The 23,021-nt window shown below is 50.2% G+C and overlaps 1 protein-coding gene across 2 annotated transcripts in view; it reads right to left on the bottom strand.

Moving 5' to 3' along the window:
- The window catches only part of LOC126541658 (uncharacterized), a 139,869-nt gene that overhangs the window by 36,582 nt on the left and 80,266 nt on the right, over positions 1 to 23,021 (bottom strand). Inside the window, exons 2-3 of one of the 2 annotated variants that reach the window (XM_050188516.3) lie at positions 4,525 to 4,619; positions 1,737 to 1,873 (exon numbers count right to left, since the gene is read on the bottom strand). In XM_050188516.3, the coding sequence (XP_050044473.1) occupies positions 1,737 to 1,873; positions 4,525 to 4,619 (232 nt within the window). Of the gene's footprint in view, positions 1 to 1,736; positions 1,889 to 4,524; positions 4,620 to 23,021 lie in introns of both variants that reach the window. The other variant, XM_050188515.3, reaches the window with a different exon arrangement.

Genomic DNA, 23,021 nt, shown 5'->3' on the forward strand with positions numbered 1-23,021 from the left:
AGTAGGTTCCCACGGGAAAACTACAAACGAAGCAGTACAGGGGGATATGGGCTGGGCATCGTTCGAAGCACGGGAAGCTCAGAGTAAAATCCTATACGAAAAACGCCTGAGGAAATTGGACGATAACAGGTGGGCAGCTAAGGTATTTAAATACATATACAGAAAGAGCGTTGACTCACAATGGCGGAAAAGAACTAGGAAGCTAACCAGTAAGTATGCCAGACACGAGGACGGAGAAAGAGAGCATTAAACGACAGGTTAAAAACGCGGAAGGCAAAATTTGGATAAATTAAATGGAAAAGAAGCATAGTGTTGAACTATATCGAGACTGGAAACAGCAGATCAGGAAGGAAGCGTTTTATGATAACTCAAGAGGCAGTGCCCTTCTCTTTGAAGCTAGGTCAGGATGTCTTAGAACGCGGATCTATAAAAAGAAATTTAACGATGAAGACACATGTACTGTGTGTGGTAAATCTGTAGAAACAATAGAACACCTCATACTAAAATGTGATGGTATCCATCCCTGTGTCGATGCGGGCACAGTCAGGCTTCCTGAGGCCGTAGGGTTCAGAGATAACAATAGTCATGCAAATAATAAATATGCGGTGGAAATTAGCAAAAAGCGATCGGAGGATTGGTGGCTCAAAAGCAGAGAGGTGACATAAGGTTAAAAGTGTAGGAAGACGCATTTGAAGAAAATGGCGAAATTTAATAACTTCCGACACAGTTAAACAAAAATAAAAAAGCTGAGCAAAGTGGCAACTGCCATCACCCCGTTTCAAAGGGGACGCTCCTACCTTCCATCCATCCATCATCCATCCATCCTGCCGGCCACGGTGCCGATAACATCGTAATCCACAAACGGTAAAACGTTTGCACGTATGCTACGTGTGCGGCCAGTGCGAGACACTCATTACGAACAGCTGAATTGTCTTCCGAACGGCGAGGCAGGCCAATGACGTCGCACGTCACCGAAATAAAGCGCCGAAACTCGTCACGCAACGTTGTTTACAAATAGGACCTACGCTGATGACTACATCGATAGCTGCTGCACTTTTCGATTCTTCACTCGAAGGAACTTCAAGATTAAATTAAAATGCGTTTTAAGCTCCATTTGCTATTTAATACTATACAGATGATACCTATGGGCATGCAGCAATTACCAGTTATTTCTAGTATCGATTTTGATGTCGTACCCCTTTAATTCGACTAGTCGAATGATTCAATCAATTCAGTTAAACCTAATTAATGATAATCGACTGTCTAATATCTCAATACAATCTAGTTGCGGAAACAATGGACACCCAAACTATCAGCAGCTGTTAAGTACTGGAAGGTAGTATATAGTGAAACTGAATTACTGTAGTGGGACGCGTGAGTGCTGTGGTCGTTCACAATCATCCTTTTGTGGTAACGATGACAAAGCAAAAAAGTAAATGTCTGCCTCCTGTTTAATAGGTTCCTTAGTCCGCAGTATAGTTCAAAAGGTAATTCATTCCTAAGCTGGGAATCATACTTAGGACATTGCTAGGCGGGGTAAGCCTTTCTTGCAACTAATCTAGCAAGGAGGTTAGCAAACAACAGTGCAATGCCACATTATTTCACAACTCCAAGCAGTGGAAATATTGAAACAAATGCATCATTACAATTGACACCAGACGTAAACACAGGGTGAAATTCGGAAAAAAGAAAGAGAGGTGGGTCTGATGAGGTGAGAGACGTGAGGACATTATTACCTGGTCTTCTTGAGCTGGATGTTACAGCTAAGCCTCTCGAGCGTCACCTCACCGGTGACGTTGTCGACGACCAGGACACACTCCCGCTGGTATGGCCGCTGCGAGCCCTTGAACACCGTGTGCGCCGTACCGGAGCCCTGGGACAGAGGGTTCTGCAGATGGCGCAGGACCCACGGCGGATCGCACCGTACATCAGCCACAGCGCGCACACTGGGGGCAACCATCACACGACCAGCCGGGAGAAGAGGGGCGGTATCAGCACGCGTTTACGCACCTTGGTCACACAGTGCCTTGATCCACGTGCCTTCAAACTAGAGTGCACTAACTCTTACTACAAATCCTATGGATTGGCTACCGCTGGTCACACACGTACACAAAAACCTGCTCTAGAGCATGCATGCTGCACGTAACAGCAACAATAAGCGGGGGAGCGAATGCTCACGGCAGCGTTCTACACTCTTAGGCAAAGTTACACCCTTTGGCTTGCCCGTTCTGCCACACAACAATAATCGTTATCTGCCTTGATGCGTTTCCTTTCTTTAACGCTGCGAGCCCGGAACTTTCCAGTAACGAACGGCACGCGCGTTATCAGAAGGGGCACTCCAAAGGGTGTAAACTGTTCTATGCTGATAACGCGCGTGCCGTTCGTTACTGGAAAGTACCGGGCTCGCAGCGTTAAAGAAAGGAAACGCATCAAGGTAGACAACGATTATTGTTGTGTGGCAGAAGGGGCAAGCCAAAGGGTGTAACTTTGCCTAAGAGTGTACGGTACGCTGACGTTCAAGTGCCCCAACCGGGCTCTTCTGGAAACTTGCGTTGTACAGTGGAAGTCGTAAAGGGGAGCTTACAGAGCGTTCTACAGCAAGAATTTTTTGAGAGGATCTAGTAACAGTGGAGCTAGAAGCGAATGGAATGTGAGGTCATGGTGTGAAGAGACAAGGACCGGGATAATGTAACGATTCTATTCCAATGTCATTCCTTTTCGCGCTTCGTCAGTAGTCAGAGCGCCCCTCCGCCTACGTTGTCAATGGGATCAGCCGGCAGTGAACGGTGGATGTTGAGTGGCATAGAATCAAGCGGGAGGCATCATTACGTTATATCAGTCAAGTTACCCTCTCGGCAGCACAGGCTCTCTTCCTCTGCCTCTGGACATTGCCAAATTCCGCCATATTATTGAATTCGCCATCGTGCCAGCTCCGATTGGTCCAGAGGGCTGTAAGGCCCCCCTATGATTGGCTCAAAATGCCGCCATTACAAAATCTGACAACATGGCGGAATTTGACGACGTCCGGAATAGCATCCCGCAACTCCAAGTGGCATTCCTCTCCCGCCTTCTCGCATACCGGAGCCTATAGCGCCCATGTGAGGTTTTATCGTCATAGAAATTAGGCGGAAATGCGTACCACACGTCCCTTGAATAAGTAACCGCGCGGAATAGGTGAGGTTTATCGCGCATCAGAAAATGAATGCACCGATGCCGGACGGAAATAACCCCGAAAATATGCCAGAGATGCTTCATTGCTTTGCTTTACCGCTACTTCCTGGCTAGCGTCGCCTGCCTAACGCGCATGCGTAGTTCGCATTTAGTTGCAACGGGAGCAGTACAGGAAAAACCATGCAGGTTTGCATGCGAGGAAGGCAGATACCCAGCAGAGGAAAGCTAAAATGACATATACCGAACGTCGCCTTAACAAAAGCTAATGTGTGGCTTCCCCAAAGTGTACGACCAGCAGGGACGATCCTGTGACGATTAATTTCGGCGTGCGCCGATTGATGAAAATCACATGAAGCGCACGTGGCGAAAGAAGTATGCGAGCTAGTGCACGTATACCGCCAGTGTTATTAGTATAATACGTCCTTGCCGAGCGCATTGAGGGTGTGGGCAGCTGCCGGAAAAGCTGGGACAAGCGCTTCGCTATTACTGAGGCATGCATCGGGCTGGCTAGCGTTCCGCCGTGACATTACGCAGATGTCACTAAAAGTGATTGTTACAGAACATACCCGACAGTTGCATGATTTCAGCCCGAAATTCAGTGCTATAGAGGTTACACTAGCGACAAGGGCAGCAGGTGTGTGTATATATATATATATATATAGTGCATCATGTGCAATTTTGTGGGCCTGCCCAGTCAGAATTAAATGTTTCGAAAGTAGGACGAGGGGCTTTTCCGCATTACACGTTTAACTGGCCCTAATCACGAAAGGTTCCCTACGGCTTAGAAAGAAATCGCAGCGCTCGAAAACAACAATACAAAAAAAAAAAAAAACATATCTGCAGATATTTCGTGACCTGCTTTCGCATCACATGGGAAATTCCCCGTGCTTAGAACTCTGTCAGCGACGCAAGTGTCGACGGCAGAACGTCGTAAAATAGCCGCGCGCAGAACAAGAACGACGGTTCATAGTAGCTCGGATATCGGAGGCAGAGTGTTTCGGGAAGTATAGAGTCCACAAAAGAAAGGAAGAGCATAGTAAATGACGCAGAAAGCACAGGGTTAAAGAAAGCTTCCACGCGAAGAGTCCCGAAGACAAGAGAAAGGGAAAATGCGCATGCGAAAGAACGCCGCGTGAGCATGCATGCAGACGTCCGTCTCCCTCGTCTCAGCGACGGGGCACCTCCTTCCTGATGTACGGTCGAGGCAGGGGGGGAGTAAAATGGGATCTGCGCGTCTTGCATTGTTGCGTCCTGCCACGGCGCGATGCGATCACAATGCAACGGCGGCGGCGTGCAGCAGGCAGGAAGGCGGCGTGCCGGTCAAAGTGGGTCGCCCGCCGAGCGCGCACCTACCTCGATGTGCGGCACAGTCACGGTGATTTGGTTCTTCTCCCCCACTTCGACGTTGGCAGACTTGGACGTATCTACAGATGCCGGCTTGAAGTCGTCTGCACAAAAGAAGTAAAGAGTAGGGGTTGGCCACACGCTCACAGACACGTCACGTCTCCCCTCCCTTCCCGTCTCCTATCAGTCCACTGCGGTTAGACAGAGGAGACAGGCAGACGGGAGAAACCGGCAAGCCGAACAACCGTTAGCAGGCATCGGAAAAACGACGGAGAGGCCCTTCTGATCAAAGGCACATCCGCGTCATTCGATATCTTCACGTGACCAGTTGGCACTCTCGACAACCTTACTAAAACAGTGGTAGCCACATTAAAGCGAAATCACGCGCCTCCATTCAGTTGGCCCCGCCGCACTACCCCTAGCTATGCTCTGAAAGTAAAGCGAAAAATCCCGTCCCTCGTTTTTCTTGCTGACGCTCGAAGCACCCGTGTTGATTCTGCCAAAGCGCTTCCGGCAATGGTGCCGGCGCGTAGACGCGTGTTGGCGTGAGGCTGACGCGCTCATGTGGTTGCGGCACACGGCGCTCGAAGACTATAGGGCTTGGAAAGCAAGCTCATCTGCATACAATAAGTCGATTCGACGTGATCGATGAGCTTTAATGATTGCATCTGGTATATGCTCGTATTCACTGTGCGTATGTTTGAACCTCGCGGAATGTATAATTTTGACGCGATGTTTTTAATAAACACCAGTGGTAGGTAAGCACCTGTCCGCTGTCCTTTCTCATCCATGTTACTTTTGTGCTCGTTTCTACCGTCTCAAGCTCATAAAGCTAGGCAAGCTATGTTATACATCTTCCACAAAATAATAAATAATAGCTGGGAGGGGCAATACTGCTGAGAGAGTAAATGCCGTTTTCCATTCCCCATAGACAGATGTGTTAGGCGACAACCGTACGCTAGACAGTTAAGGTACGCATTAACGCCTTTCTCATAAAACGCCCATAAAACGCGATTGAAACAATGAAAAACCATTCAAGCATGGTCTGAGCAGGTTGAAAGGCAGTGCAGATCGGGGCTGCAATAAGCATTTCATTTAGACGCCGTTGCGTTGCCCAGCGTGTTCGAGCTACAAAGATTGCGCGGGTCAGACCGGTGATGCAATACGGCCGCTCAAGTGTTACTACCGCCACACACGGTTGAGCGACGCAACCTTGCGTCATCACAAGAGGCGAATACAACGAGCAGCGGCAGGACGCCTTCGAGCGCACCCTAACTTGGTCGGACGCTCGAGGGTCGACAACAAGCTCCCTACCGGAGATAAAGCAGACAAATATACCCGGACAAAATCTACCACCGACTCCCAAGAAAACCTCTACGCGAGGTCCCTCGCGCGCATGCAGAGGCCCGTCCTTCTCACACGAGTCCTTCGTCTCGGAAGCTTCAAGGCGACGTGCCTCAGAGCTTTGCGGGAGCTGGCGCGCGACGCTTACCGAAATGAAAAGCGATCGACAAAGAGAAGGAGGAGCGCGGCCAGGTCGCAAAAGGTCCCTGGAAAGCTGGCCGGACGGCCAGTGCTCGAGAGACGGAACGGGTTTCCCCCGCTTTCTTTTTTTCTTTCCGATCACTCGCGAGAAAGCTCGATTGGAAGGAGTGAAAAGAAAGCACCGCGTAAAGCGTGACAGAAATAAAATAAATGAAGCGAGCATTCAAAGAGACAAGGCGAAAGCAGCTCAGCGAGCTTTTGTCGGCGTCGCAGACGTCCTCAACTGCCTGACGGCTCCATCGAGCACCGGCGAGCCACTTTCAGTGCCCCGGCTGTTTCTTTTTCCTTCTTTCTTTAGAGTGGCTTATTATTTTTTCACGTGTTGCACAGGTTGCCACACGGTATAATTAGAGAAGGAATTTAAAGCGCACGGGTCACTTTTACTCAGGCGATACAAGAGTGTCTCACATAAAACCGTGTAGCCCGGCCGTCAGCCATATCGTTCATATACTTCTGTTATGCTCGTCATGCGGTTCGTAGCTCAACAGCACCGACTGCTTTTTCGTGGCTACTCCTCGTCACGGGGCGTAACCAAAGTGCGCATCCGCTGCGGAACACTTAACTCGGTCATTGGACATATGACCTTCGGAATATGTACTCTCTACTTCCAAACGAGGACAGATTCAACTGGCCGACCCAACCAACAACTCGCTCCATCAATGAGTAACGAAAAAAAATTACATTAGATAACAAAAAGACAAAGAAAATACGACATGCTCTTCGGATAAAATTGCGACTGAAAGAACTTGCGATGGCCCGTTCAGGTTCGCTTGCGCAGAAGATAAAGCGCCTGTATGTTCGCTGCAGCGCTATGCAGCGCGGTACTGTGGCGCCTGCTAGCGTGCGCTCGCTGAATGACGGCTGTTGCCTCCGAAATTTAGGTGCCAATCTTTGTGCCTTTGTCCGCATTTGCTTTTTCTTTTGAACTGTTTTCGTGATTAGACATATGACACCACAGAGGCTTCAGACAAGGTGACGCGAACCAGCGCAAACGCTAAGTATCTTTTTATCACAAGCACAAATTTTTGTGGTTGCAGATCTCGGAGGCAGACATATAATATGACGTACAAGAGGCATCAAATGAGAACCTTAACGGTTAAGTTCAAACAATAACTCGCTACTGAAAGTAAAGGAAGCAGGCTGTGCCACTGTGTTGCATAAAAGACGATGTTCCTGCACATATAGTCCATAAAGCGGCGGCAGCTTCAACCGCTGCCCCGTTGACGATGATAAGGTATAGGGCGAGGACGGCACCACGGGCGAGAGGACGTGAACGACAAAACGAGCTCCGGTCATCGGACGAGCTGGACGTCGGAACCGTAGCACGGCTCGCCATTAAGCCTTCTGATGCCACCGCCGGGCGCCATCACGTCATCCCATACTACACCACCATCATGAACATGAAATCGCCACTACTTCTACACAAGGCAAATGCACTTCGTACAAGAAAGGAAAGGCGTAGCACTTATTCACATTGGAAACGTTCCGTGAAACAGCATATTCGAAGGCGAAAAACAGAGGCGCAGAAGAACAAGAAAACGTCACTTGAGAGCTACTGGCATTGAAAGAGTCAAGAACGAGGAAAGAGCAGAAGCTAGAAACGAGAAAGAATCAGACAAAATAGTGCCTCCGTGACAGCGCGAACGCCCAAATCGTAGCAGGAGAAACTCAGCGAATAAAAGAAAGACAAACAAACCAAAACAATCAAGGGCGACACTTCATCAAGCAAGCCTTTATAGAATCGCCAAGGCAACACCTGCGAGAAGAGTAGCTGTCCTATATGCGCGACATTTCCCTGTATAAAGTGCTCGTAAGATCATTTGCGCGCCTTTAAGAGGTAAACACCTCATACCCGTTTATTCTGAGCGAGATCATCAGCGTACGTCCAGAATAGGGATGAACGATGCCCTGTTTCCCAGATGAGCACCTTCGCGCTGCACCACCGCACAAACAATACCACGTCAATAAATATGAACTAAAATAAGTACCATTGTACCATACTACAAATGCCAGTACCAAATAAACCACGTCCATGTGGAACGAAATACTATCGAAAAGTGCTTTACTTGTGGACATATATGCCCGCACTTGGTAACATCACAACTGCCTTGGTAACACCACATCAGACCCTGAACATTACGACGTCAGTCGGCCGGTGCGCACACGCATTCCCAATCTGGCACCGACCATATTACATATATAGGCTGAGCCAGCCACACAGTACGCTATTGCGACCGCGGATTCCAAGCCGCCTAGACTCCACGGCTATAAACGACTAATCAGAGCATGGTGTTGGTTCTGACCAAATACAGAGAGCTATCGAAACACTGATTCCGTGAAACCACGCAAGCTGTCGCTCAAGTTTCTGCGCAAAGCGGAACCACGCCGAATGTGGGGCTCGGTTGTGGGCTTTCACGCCACGTGTATACGACGCCCGCGCCGAAATCCGAGGCTGAACTGCGTCGCGTGTGGTTGCCACTTGAGAGCGGCAAGCGCGTGGAAAGCGTTTCGTCCGGGATTACGAGAAGTCAATGAGAGGCGTGTAAGAAACGCGCCTTTTAATCGCCATGACCAAAACGCGTTCCGCATCCGGTGATGACGTCGCGGCTGCCGACAACAGCGCTCCCCGAAGCCCGATCGGATAGCCGTCAGCGCCTCGTGTCGTGCCCGCTCTCCCGCTTCCGGCGCGGAAGGCGCGCGCACGGACGTCCGCGCAACGCCGCGAACACGGGACGCCGCCAACGGAGCGCAACGTTAGGGCGTCATTTTCGTGACAGCCCCGCACGCGCGAGGCAGGCGAGGAACAGGTGGCGACCGCGATCGGAAATTGGACGAGAATGGCGGACAACGAATGAAGGACGAGAAATACGTGCTGCGAGAACGCAGACTCCACCCTTCCCCGCCTCCCCGGTTCGGCCACGCGATGGCCGCCGATTATGATAAGGGTCGTCCACGTGCCAAACACGCAACAAGGCGCCGGGATAGAGCGTGGGGAGAGACAGATTGCCTCCACATCACTGAAGCGCGACGAGGCGCTTTTTTGCTCGCGCGAACCGCGTGTGTTGCACGGTATACGGATGAGACCGCAGCCCCGGATTACAGCAAGTTTCGTCATACTTCCGCGAAGTAAAACAGTAGCAGAACCTACAACGCGCGATGCGAGAATCAATGCAACCATACTTCCAAATGAGGATAATATCGAAGGGAGAAATGGAGCGCGCTGAAGCATGACCATCCAGACCAAAAGAACCTTCGCATATAAAATAACACCCACCGGTTAATTGTATATTTTTGTATATTTTGCATTGTATATTTTAAATACGAGGAAATGAGGCTCGAGATGCCTCATTTCACCGTCGCACCGGACAAATTCAAACGACGATCGTGCGTGCCTCTCATGCGTCTTCCTGGGTTATACGTCGTACATAGTATTCGAATATACTGCGTTGACTTGAGAACCTGTACTTGAATGCCTGTTTTCGTGACGGTCATCGTCGCCATGATTAGCATTCACACTTATTCAAAGAGCCAACGCAGCATGAACTGGAAGCGGCGATATTTCCCCAATCTGAATCTACATATGCAACGCTAAGCACCAAAAAGAAAAAAAAAAGTTCAAACGATATTGCTTTTTTTTTTACCTTATACTTTTGTGAGCATTCAGTTATATGCATACAAGGCCTGTGTGAAACGTATCCGACCGTGCTCCTGACAAAATCGAAGCGTCGCCTGATGTTTTCGCCGTCCTAATCCCGTTCAGTGTATAGTTCCCTCCTGCTTCCACACACCAGGTCCCACGCTCTTTCCACTTTCGAAACAGTCCTGGAACCCTTCCACGGGAGGTGCTGCTATAGGGCAGCCGTGGCGTTTCACTTCATGTCCTCTAGGTTTCGAAAATGCGCTACTTTCAGGTGCCTTTCGATTTTTGTGAATAGCCAAAAATCGCGCGCAGTGACTATAGGGAGTCTGACGAACCATTGAAACACTGTGCAGCGCCAAAATAAAAGAATCATTTGAGCCGCACGAACGAGGCTGCCATGCCTGAGCAGGGCTTCATAACCATACCGTCATCACAAACGCTATTCGGATATTCCGAATTGCTTCTGCTTGGCTATTATCAAGATTTGCACATACATTTATGCAGTGTCTGTTAAATTGGCTCTGTCCCTTTTGCTCACGCGATTTCGAGTGAGCACTGCTCCATCCAGTGAACAGGCGGCGCCACTGAGCAGCAGCGGATGGATGGATGGATGGATGTTATGAGCATCCCCTTTGGAACGGGGCGGTGGGTTGCGCCACCAAGATCTAGCTATTATACTGCCTAAAGTCCTACCTAGGTTAAAAAGAAAAGAAAAAAAAACACGAACTCCCACAACCAAATTTTCTGACCCCCTATTGTGAACTTTGCTTTTGTACGTCTCCGTTTTCTGTCGTTTCCCTACTTCGCTTCCATCAATCTTCCAATCGCTTCTTACTAATCTCTATTGCGGACATGTTTACTTTTTCCCTGCTCTCGCTGAACCCAAGGGCTTCAAGGAGGCCAGTATTGCCTAAGTCGACTGCTGGGCAGATGTCTTCACATTCTAATAAAACATGCTCCATCGTTTCCCTAGCTTTACCGCAGCAAGCACATGATTCTTCTTCCTTCTTATATCTCGCTTTATAGGTGCGTGTTCTAAGGCATCCTGATTTCGCTTCGAAAAGTAATGAGCTCCCCTTTGGGTTATCATAAATTGTTTCTTTCCTGATTTCGTTTTTTCCTCTTAAGTAGTTACTAATGCCAGGTTTCTTTTCCTTTGCCGCCACCCATGAGATTATTTCAGCCTCTCCGACTTTCCGCTTGACGTTCTTTGTTGCTGTGTTGCTCACCCTACAGGCTGCATACTTGCTGGCAAGCTTCTGCCGCGCTGCTCAGCGCCGCCTGTGGCGAGCAGCGCGACACTGGGAAGGTGGAAAGAGCGCGAAATTTAAACTACGTGCACATGTCGCCGAATAACGCACGCATATCCGCGATTCGTCGTTTTTTGTGTACATGAAGGTGCAAGCGTGGTCCTCTGCGATGTCGCAAATACTTTTTGCGGGTTTAGGCATATTAAAGGAATAAGAGCGTAATTTCATACTGCTGCGTTAACCAGCGGAGAAAAGCTTTCCCCATGAACGAAGTGGCCGGCCTGGACGTTCACGCCAGTGCCGTCCTTTGCAGGGAAAACAACTTTGCGAGTTTATCTTGCACGTTGGTAAAGCCTACTGTGACACTAACACAGAAGTCACTAAATTGGCAGCCTGAAAACGTTGCGCTTCTAATAGGTTGACCAATTTTTAATCGATACCTCGCTGTTCGCGATGCATGCCTCATTGCGCGCCGGCGCGTTGTAAACTGCGGCCTATCATTTGATGCCCATGTCACACTGTTATCTTAGATCGCCATACAGTTCGATGTGGACTGGGTACAGCTGCACGGTCACACTGGATCGCGATTGTGCTCGATACGCATTCAGTCGATCGCAGTCCGCGCATCGAGTAGTTCGAGTTTCACAATCGCGATCGTAGGCTGACGAAATGATTAGAATATATCCTGGTTGATTCGTTTGGGACCCATTCCGAGCCATCTGCAGCTGAAAAATTAGATTTGTTAACCACGAGATCAGAACTTATATGACGCGAATGTTCGTTTTTCATGATGTATAATGATCGAGGTTCATTATGCACTTTTAACAAGGTGTGATTTCGCTTGCGAATTCGTTTGCTTGCATATGCGCTTTGCTTTTGCAAGGCGATATCGCAAATGTAGAGTCGCAAGAAAAATCACACCATGTGAAACTGCGGCTCTGACGCCAGCAGCCGAAACGAGTATCGTCTATGAATTAACGCTTGCCAGCATAAAATAAGCTTCCTCGACATAAAATATCCCTCATCACACACGCCAGTGTTATCCTGATCATACCAAATGCTAAGGCACAGCCAACAGCAGTCGTCAAATCAGAACAGTCGTGACAAATGTACCTTAAATGTTGAGCAGCTGACCCGGCCATGACTGCTGGCGTCGCGCAAGCTGCGAAACGCGCACGTGTGTGTAGCACGATTTACAAAACAAACCCTTCTGACAAATATGATGACAGAAGCTGACTCACTTAACTACCTTCACAGCTGCGATCCATTTCTTTCGCCGTTCTAGTTCGTAAGGCCTGCCAGGAAACATGAACCAATTTAACCCGGGCTGGCCTTCGTGGCTGTGAGTTTTACGCAGCAGTATCGCCAGTTCCACTTGTTCCTTTTCGGACCTCTGTAATTTCGACGCTTTTCCATGAAGCGTAGGCTCTTGCACTGTCGCAAAACGTATCCAAAAAAAAGGGGGGGGGGCTAATTAACAAAGCAAAACGGCCCCAACAGTGGCCGCTACGAAGTGCAGCGCGCCTGAAGTAATACGCGTAGAGCCGGCCGAGCCACCTTCCCAGTACTGTCGCATCGCTGCGGCAGATGGCGCCAGAGTAGCCGCAATCTCGACTGTACGGAGCCTATACACAACCGCACACGCAAAACACGCCACCTGCAGGCTAAAGGCACCAGGGGCCCTCCTCCCACATCGCACAGTTAGCTTGGGGAACATGCGCCCTGCCACCGTTCCCTAAAAAATAAACAAGGCCGCGTACTTTTCAGACAGGCCTTGTATAATGGAGCATAATCGGCCAAGAGAAAGCTACGGAGAACAGGAGCGAAGATCACAAATGTGTTTTACGTATTTTTTTAGTTTACGCACAACCAATCCAGACAATAGGTTTTGGCCTAAACGTTGCAAACACTATTCAAACAAACCAACAGCCTCTCATATGCGTATGCTTACATTCTTGGGTACCGAGTACATAATCAATCAAGAAGCATGGTAGGCGCTCACCCACCTCTCCACGAAATTAGGGCGGTGTGCGTGGCTGGTTATATAGAAGAAAGGACACTAAATAACAACGTATCACAGCGTAACTATCGATACTCCCCAAAGCTGGCACACGACAAAGAACACCAGGGAATTTAAACTAGATATGGCTTTTAGGCGCAAATGCATTGCTTTGTTACGACTGCATTAGGCGGCTTCGATACGCAGCGAACACAAGCGCTTCTCGATCGCCGAGAATTAAAAGATTGGCAGGAAGCTAGCTGGCTAAGCCAGCGCATTAGAAAGATGAAAATGCTCGGGCGACCACGGCCAGGAGCTCAATAGAAAGAACTGGGGCACAAATGGCGTTCCGCAAATATATCTAGTGCCCAGGATACAGACAGCGGAAGGGCCAAAAACGAAAGTATACAGCGCTGGACAGTCAGCGACGATGCGCTCTCTAAAGCGCGATAAACAGTAGAAGGCCGTCTCTAATCGGGCCCCGCCGTCTAGCTTCTTAAACGATGCCAGCTAGACCGCTTCCTGGCCGCCTGCTCTTTAAATAGTCAGAACGCGCATTTCAATGGTCGAAAAAGCGGGCGACGCCTCCACAACAAACACAGACACAGCCAACGCATGAAGGACGACGACGTCGCGGTGGAATTCCGCGAAGGCTCGCCGGAAAGAGAGGAAGGAATTGTACAACATGAGAGTGCTGTCCACGAGAAAAATAAAAATTGTGGTCAGGAGCCGCGGAGCCGTCGGAGATTCTTCCAAGTTTTCAGCAGCGCAGACGGGAGAGTGTAAACGGAGAGAAAGGAGGAGACGCGGCTGCCGCCTCTCCGCCGCTGCTACACTCGCCGGTGAGACAACAATAAGCGCCCGACACAGCGAAACCAACGCAATCAGATAGAAAAGACAAGGACGGACGCCCATCCGACCTGCCGCGCGGAGCACATCTGGCGCGTGGTGCGGCAGTATGCGGACAGCTGCGGCGGCGGCGATAGCAAACCGCAAGAAATCGCAACTCCGTACAGATGTTACAATACTGTAAACTGTATCTATAAGGGTGTTTTGCAGCAAAGTCGAGTTCCATGACACATGCCGCGTAGCTTAACCACTTCACCTGAAGTAAAGGAGTGGAAGCGCTGCTGGAACCGAACCACGCAACAGCGCAAGAAAGTGACGGTCTATACCAAAATATCATATCTAATTGGACGTTCTCTTTATTTATTCTTTTTTTCTCTCTAATTTCGGCATGTCTTCGCTCGTATGCGTCCCCTTTGCAAGAACAATGCTTGCTCAAAATGGCGTGTCGTAGTTCTCGCCTACCGATGTATGTAGGGTTGTAGGGATGGTAGTGGGATGTAGCAACAGGCTGGCTGAGCCTGGCGATCAAGGTCTGCAACTGCTCCGCCCGGCAGGCACTGCGGTATTTCACCACATGTCCGTCAAACTACTCTCTTAAGGATGCAATAAAACGTGAAGCTTCTTTGCGGGCTTTAACTGTTCCTTTTGGGAACACAAGGTGCTGCAGGTAACGCATGTGAAAGGTTGTTCATCTGCGGGTTCCTCAGCAGAGCGCGCCTTTCTCGCAACCACAAGATAGTGCCACGTATTTATTAGATGCAGAAATTTATGGTATTTAGACTCTCGCAGCAATATCGCTGCCACTCGATTTCTCAGCAAACGTGTTAACTCCACAAGAATTTGCTAGCTAGCACCGAGCCTCGCAGAGCTCTCCCAAAGGCCGCACGTTCGACCGGGCAATATCAGCCAAATTTCCTTGCTCTTCCTTTTTTCAGCGTTAGGCCGAAGACCCGTACACAGGACAATAAGACACATTCCGAACCAATCGCTCATCCGAGTTTAGGATCGCAACTGCCGCAGCGTGTGAGCGCCCACGTATACTCCGTTATAGCAATATACGTATTTGCGCTACCACGCATTCGGCAGCGTTCGCGCAACGGAGACGAGCGGACTACCTCCCCTCCGGGCGGCCGCAGTACGTGCGCCCCGTCGGACTGGTCTGATCCACATCGCGAGCGCGACCGAGGCCAGTGACGGCGGCACACAGCGAGCGGGCGCACATTTCGCTTCACCCCTACCTTCCCTCATCCTTATACGAATGGCAGCGGCAGACACTTCCTATCAATACGGCGGCATGGAGAAAAAGAAAAACGCACATACACACAAACAGAAAAGGAAGAAAATAAACAGGGTCAGCGCCGGCGAAAGGCAACGTGTTGCAAGCGGCAATGCACTGCTGCGCACTCCCGTGCAGAGGAAGGCAGCCGCTCGCTGCGTAGCCAGCAGGAGGAGGACAGAGACATCCTCTCCCTGCCTTCGCAGCCAGACCGCGCAGTCGCTCTGGAAGAGAACAAGTTGAACGGAGAAAACACATGACCCAAATCCTATGCGTGCGCAGCGCACGCGCAGTCCTCGCCTTCGAGCTGCTTCGCCCCGCTCGGCTGCTGGCATTCCTGCCCCCCCCCCCCCCCCCCCCCCTTTAGCTTCTTCGGTTTTGTTCGTTTTCCTCGATCGCGGCAGTGAAAGCCAGCCGGCAGCCGTCGACTGGTTTCACCTGTTTGCTATCTGACCGCGGCGGCGGGAGACAGCCGGCGCACTACTCCCTGCACTGCTGCGGTTCCTCGGACGGGAGGGACAGGAAGGTAACAGCAGAAGCGCAGGAACTCGATTTATGCTGCAGACGACGAAGAGAAGTTGGCCGAACTAAGCTCAGCAAGCACAGCAAGCAGTGTAAGCGAACGCAGTAGTCCGACCCACACGCACCCAGGACCTGCCTCGAATAGAGGGACGGAGTCCTGTCAATCGGTTAGCTAATAAAACCGTGCTAGCAGAACTATCCCCAACAGTGATCAATCAATAATGCGTCCCCAGTGCCCCCTCTTTTTAACTGCGGCCACAGTTAACACCACGTGTAGTCTCCGAGATCGGAAGCTGTGTATCAAAGAGCCAGACCTGTCCGCAGCCCAGCGTGAACAAAGCTGCAGCTGGCGAGGTAAACCGTTGACGTCGCTGTGTTCTTCATTGTGTCGGCCTCGACGGAAAAAAAAAAAAGGAAAAGAAAAAGAAGAAAAAGAAAAGAAAAGCCAGTGCCCTTCCACTCCGTGAAGAAGGTTGACCAGCGAAGCTGTGTATGTAGACCCCTTAATGGCGCAGGCGAACTACACCCCCGCCGCGGTTCGGCCCGGCATTGCACAAGCTTCGGGATCGGCCCACGTGTGGGGAGTTTTGCGTCTACACACGGACATGATCCGGGGGGACTAGCCCTTAACAGCTTAGCTGTAAAATTGGTTACGCCTTTGTTTTCTTAATTAATCAATTAATTAATGACGACGACGAACGCGGGAGCACTGTCCCGAACGCGTTCTCACGGTAGCGCCGAAGAGGGCGCCAACGAGCCAGCTGTGGTAGAGTGACTCTAACCCCCGTATTCATAAATGCAACTTAACTTCAAGCTCATGCTTGACATTAACGCGCCCAAAGACGCTCACTGCGTTTCCTTCGGCGCGTTCACGATAAGCGTCACTTAGATCAAGTCAAGCATGGGCTTCAACTTAAGTTGCATTTCTGAATACGGGGGTAAGCTGTGGAAGAAGACGACGAGGCTGGAGCCAATCCTGATGATGATAGTTTTGCGTTAACACACGGACACAATCCTGGGGAAAGTAGCCCTTAACGGCTTCGTTGTAAAATGAACAGGTCGAGACGTCGTATTTAACTTAGAACTTAGCGCAGCAGCTCGCCGGCGACGTCACGAATTCTGACGGCGTATGCTTGTTCTTTCTTTTTTAAATATATATATTCGTTTAGATGGACTACATTGCAGTGTACAGAGCGAAAGACAACTTTTTCAGAACCGTTACCGCGCCAAAGTCACACTGATGACGTAACACTGCCGTCAATAAAGTTTTGCCCTCGTTTTCTCTTTTAGCGTTCAACCGCGTAAAACTATGTTAACGAAAATGGAGATGTGAAGGAATGCTTTATCAGCCTAGATGTGTTTCTCTTTAGCGTCCCCTTAAAGAGGGCACCACTAGCGGTCATCCCGAGCGTCTGCCACAGGACGGCAAAGGAGACTGCGAGTGACAACCTGCCATGCTGGTCCGCCAACCATCAGTGCAGCTTCTTCCCCGGCTCGCTCGTATGGACCGCGTCTTCCTTTCTCGCTCTATCCCCTTTCCATCTCTTGCCGCGGAATCTCACTCAGGAAGAAGGGCGAGCTGACCTCGATGGAAGCGAGCGCTGTTGCACAACCCGAGCGGTCCGCGGTTCGTCACTACACTTCGGCGAGTTCTGACAATAAACGTGCCGCAGAGCCATCGACGCCAATATCACTCCCCCGTCGTTACCCAACACGCAGCGCTTCTGCGAGCATTGAGGGAAAGCGGAAATTACTACAAACACACACACACGCACACAAAGTAGCACCACGAGAAATTTAAGCTATACCAAGCCAAGCCAAGCCGAGAGGAGGTCGACCGCGTCGCAGTAAAGCGATCAACGTTCGTAAATCTAACAAGCAGCGGCGCTGCAAAGTGCCGTAATGAGAGCACGGTAAACGAGAGCGAACTCCACCGGGTGGAAGTCGCGGACGCACACATTCGTTGGTCAGGATGTCGAGACGCAGTTGCACACAGCGAGGTAACGGTTTGTCCGGCCGGAACAGTGCGATGGTTCTACTCCCAACTTAATTTCTCTGCGCGCTTGTCGTCATCTATGCGAGCGGAGTACCCACCTACGTAATCACCAGTACCAGCAAGACGTGGTCTGAATGAAATAGACTGGAGAGAAAGGCAAAATAAATCGGCGAATTACACCAACACTGTGCCTGCTGCAGCAGGGCTCCCTAATAGTGCCAGTTACATAAAGCGAGATCAGTGGGTTTCTTACATTCAGTTCGGCTGTAAACAATGTTACGCCTCAACACCACAAAGGCATTAATGGGACGTTTGCCACGAGTCAAACCACCGCCAATCCATCAGCAGCCTATCCAGAGGTCAACGCAGCGTCGACACCGACTCTTGACAGGTCCCACAAAAGGCCATCACCACGCCATTACCTGGCAGCCTGAGCGAAGGATAAAAAGGAGGGGAACAACGTCGACGACCTAGGAGTCGCAGCTTGCTTTCTTGCCACACATTCCAAACCAGTCTCTTCGGAGGCGGAGTTACTGCGGAGTGTTGCGAGCACGGGCGTGGAATCGCAACGCAATCGACGAGTGTGATTTGCTGCGCGACAGTCTTGAGATTCCCTAGTCGACTCGCCTAGGGAGGACGACAGGATTAAAAGCGCAGACTTAAGCAGACTTTTCGAGCCGTGAGGTCAGAGGGTCCTTATGTGAACTCGGACGTTTAACTTGCTCTTGCATGGAGTGGGCTTCCGTAACTGGAGCCGTGTAACTAAGCAAATAAACCCTCTTCCTTCATTGTCTACAATGTGACGTAACAGTCGATGAGCTTGGTGGATACCACGCCCTGAACGCCAACAACAAGACCACAAGAATAAAAAAAAAAATAAAAAAAAAAAACTGATAGAGGGCTCACTAACGGCTATAGGCTATACATATGCAGCAATAGATAGATTTAGAATTGTGGACCCAAGACAATAGGCCCTCGAGCCACGTTGGACAGGCTGCTCTTGGGTTTGGAGGATCAGCAGAGTTTGAGAATTGGGTCAAACGCAGACAGCGTTCGGTCGAGCGCTCGGGACGCCGCAGTGCGGAAAATAAAAGGGTGCTCGAAAGAAAAAAAAAAAAAAAAAAAAAAAAAAAAAAAAAAAAAAACGCTTTCCGTACAAGTGAAAATGAGCACAATGCATCTTTAAGTAAAACGGGCAAACAATAAAATCTAATAAACGTAATCACTGTGTTAGTACTACGAATTAAGTAGGCTGCTTTAAGACCCAAGACGGCTTGGGGACCCAGGCTAGTTTTCGATTTTTGGGTCTTGGGTCAACGCGAACGAAGAATACAAGACTGGCGTGGGTTCTGTTCATGCGCCCTTGCGTCCCGCAATTTTCTTGGGTCCCCAATTCTAACTCTCGATAAAAGAAAATAGCAAGCCCGTATGAATGACTTTACTGTCACCAGATTCGCAGCATGACGCGTTCACAAAGGGAAACCGATACGCGAGTTCCTCGTCGTACCAATGTCGTCGTACTTTCACTCACCTCTGAACTTTGCCGATTTCCAGAGAATTCGTTTGCATTAAACGAGCAAACGTCGAAGAACGGGAGCAAGTGTTCGATGTGCCCGTCGCTCAAAGCCTTCCATGAATACGAATTTGACCGGCCGACCGGCCTACCGACCGGCTTGCGTCTAGCAGCACCTGGTTTCGCGTGCAACTGCGGCCCTAAGCAACTTCCGATCACGAGTCCCAGCAATCTACTTTGCAAGAAAAAGAAATATAAAAACGTAATTGCAAGTTGCTCCAACGTGCGGGAAGGCTTTTTATGTTTGCAAATAAAAGAGATGCGTATCATGCATCAAGCACCGACACAATTTTTTTCTTTTATTACTTACGGCGAAATTGATTAGTAAAATTGTGATTGGCGCATCAGGTGAAAAGTGCTGAATATCGGTGGGTTCCCTTTTTTTTACTTGTCTTTTTTACCCACAAAATTCACGTGACAATATTATAAAGTGCGCACAGTGAAGCACGTGGGTACATGACGCTTTGTGTGCACGGCGCTGTACTGCAAAATTCTATAACAACGCCTACATATAGCCAACCAAGAAGCAAATGCTCTCGATGGAGCGTGCTTAATTCGCAGAACGTTTACTACGCGACCTAAAACAAGAGTCACGTGGCGACGCAATTCTCGAATTTTCGACGTACTGAGGTAGTGCGCTTGACGTCACAGATCTGATGTTGGACTATGCTAAACTACGAAAAGAGAGAAAGAGAGAAAGACCCGACCTGCCAACTTTCGTTGACCTCTCCTGCACTGAAAGGCCGCCGATGACTAAAGTGCCGCAAAATCCGATATGTGAAGGACAGATGTCGTCGGTACCCCTGCTCAGGCAACGAAACTGTAAAACGACATCTCGCTTATATATAAAAAAAAATATCGTGTTCAGCGAAGCTGATTCTCAGCGGAACTTTCGGTTGTAATACACGGGATATCGGATGACCCGAGATCCGGCGCGTCACGCCGCAAGCAGACAGACAACGCGACAGACGGGCGCGCCAGGCGACGTTGTGCCGCCCAGACAGACGTCGCCGCCTTCGCCGCCAGCCGATCAATGAGCTCGCGTGCAGATACGATGCAGCGAAGCCACCCGCTGGGGGAAGAGAACGCAAAAGCTCGCGCAAGACCGGAAGCAGCGAAGCCGCGGATGTGATGCACAGAAGGGAAGAAGCCCGGTAGAATACCGCGACGAGTCGGCGCGAATACGCGTACTGGCGCGCCAGAAACGAGAAAGAAGAGGGAGGGCAACTAGCGAAAAAGCTGACAAATCGGGTCGGCCTGTCTGGCCGGGGCGGCGCCGTAGTTTCTTTTCTTTCTTTTAAGTTCCTCTTCCACGGTGTTCGTGCGCTGTCGGCGAGATGTATTCGATACAGGGCGGTTCTGAGTGTATACGCCTGGCTTCGATGAAGTCGGGAAGTGGGGCCCCGTTCCATATGCACCGCCGGCGCCGACCGAATGGAAAATGTATACGATGTCCGTATACTCACTAACCTATTAGCAGAAACGAAATGGGCGAAGAAAGAAAAGTGAGCACGCGCCCTAAGTGCACACACCTGAAGAAGCACACGCACACGAGCACGCCCCCCCCCCCCCCCCCCCCACACACACACACATAAAGAGAGAAAAGAGAGGCTGCGTTTATATGAGCCCGACAGCGGGCCGAGCCAGAAGTAGGGATCATGCAGCTCGACTGGACAGCGGTGGTTACATGAACTCGTAGCTGATGGGTCGAGTCCACGTTAACATGTGCGTTTCAAGTGGGTCGGGCAGGCTCAGCCCGATCCCGATCCGAAGCCCGTTGCAGCCCGACCGGCTAGCGTATACATGAGCACGACAGGCTCAGCCCGACATGCGGAATCGACCCATTTTCGTCGGGTTCATAGAACGCCTTGACACGTACGCACGCACGCACATCGCACGAAACCAAGTTTGAAAGCAGCTCGCATAGCCACTTCCGATAGTGCTCCTCACTAAAGTAGTTCCCGAACGGTGCAGTCTGTAGTCGTGAGTGCTATCTGGCGCATCCAAGCAGGGGACAGGTTGGGGTGAGCGGTGCGAGCCTTAGTTGGACTTCTCGCCTAGCGGTGGCAAAATACCTTGACGACACAAAACTTTCTGATTGGTTCTCGAAGAAAAAAAAAAAAAAAAAAGCGAGCCCCGCAGAGCCGCTTTCGAGATACGCGACAATAGCGGAACATTCCTCCTCGCGTTGTTATCTCGAGGGGGCCACCCGCGGATGCGAGTTTCCGATTGGAAAAAAAGTTTTTGAAAGGAAGCTGACTTACAAAATGCGGTAACTCGTCCCTTTTCCAGCCAGACTTTTCGCAGTGATGACGAATGTGAGGTATGAACGGGAGACGCTTTCGCTGTGCGTGCAAGCACAAAGCGGGAAGGCGCCGAGCTTCTGGGCGAAAGAAAGAAAGAAGAACGAGGAGGAGGACGATGGAAGTTGCGCAAGTAAGAAAGCGAGCCCGAATATCGTCACGGCCCCACAGTCCTGTTCGCAACTTTGAGTTTACATTTGAAACGCTGTCTTGAATCGCTGCATCGCTCTTCAGCATGGCAAACGGAGGAGGAAAAAAAAAGGACGAAACTATTAATGTGGTGATCACGCATTAATCACAGCAACTAGAAGGGGCGACGAAACGAGTGGCTGAAGGGCTCTGTCAAGCGGCGGCAGCAAGGATTCGCAAGCGACGGCAACTGCATGTCTCATGCGGGAGGAAATAACAGCATTCTTGGACCATAACAAAGGGGTAACAGAGGCGGAAACGCAACGACGGTCGCGGCAGCGTCCGGACAAAGTGTCACAACGTTTGCGCATTCCTACAACGTTCGTGAGAGAACGAGCAATGACCACAGAACGCTATAAGAAACAACAACCTGAAATTTATCGGTTTACATAGCCTCCTTACGTACGCGTTTAGTGGAAGTACGCGAGCTGAAGAAAAAAACGACTAACTCGGGATATCCTGCAGGCCGACACGACTGCACGCATGGGAAACCCACCCGTCCCCAGGAAAGCTTAATACATCATCCCGCACCGACGGTCACCAAGCCCAACTGAGCGTTTACAGGAACCTGACTAATGCATTTCGTCCCAACCACCTGGCTCTACCCGACTTGTCGGTTTCGCGCAAACTACACAGGTGCCACAGGCAACGCAGTTACTCGAACTACGTGGGCGCCGAGCGCGTGCATGCGCGCCATCGTTGTTCCGTAGTCCTGAGAGGGAGAGCTCCGGGAGCACGCTCATGTCGTCAGTCATTTTTGTAAGCGTCGGGAGAATTTTCGAGAGCGGTATCCCGCCTCGCCGTCGCCACAGTGTAGCAGCTGTTACAACAGGTGGCGCACGTTGTGGGTTCAAAGCTCGAACAGTTACCGTTATATTGCTTGGCAAGCTTTGCTCAGCGTCTTTGGGGACAATTACCCTATGCGTAGTTCGCCGCATACATACTCCACTCTGTAGGTATATACTTCACTCAGTCCTAATGAGAAAACATACACGCACGGTCTTGAAAGACGACTTCAAAGCCAAATGCATGGGCTGCGAGATTACCTGTGCTTTTCGTTAATTAATACAAGAGAATGTGCAACGAAGCTATTCATAGCCATGGCCTGGGCGCGTCCAGAATATGCACAGCACACGTTGTTTGCATCGAGTGGGTCGCGCATACGCGCCCACCGACGACGGATCGCTCTGCGACATCCGGAGAGTATATATGCAGAGATATGAGCACATAGTTATCTATGCGTCGCAAAGCACTTAAGATCCTGAAACGGGAAGCGGACACAGGCGAAACCCGATGAGAGAAGCCAGAATTTTAACTTGCCAGCAGGTTTTAAAAAGCAGCGAAAGCAGGCGACGGAGTTCCGC

Source organism: Dermacentor andersoni, chromosome 2, assembly GCF_023375885.2.
Source record: "Dermacentor andersoni chromosome 2, qqDerAnde1_hic_scaffold, whole genome shotgun sequence".
Lineage (NCBI taxonomy): Eukaryota > Metazoa > Arthropoda > Arachnida > Ixodida > Ixodidae > Dermacentor > Dermacentor andersoni.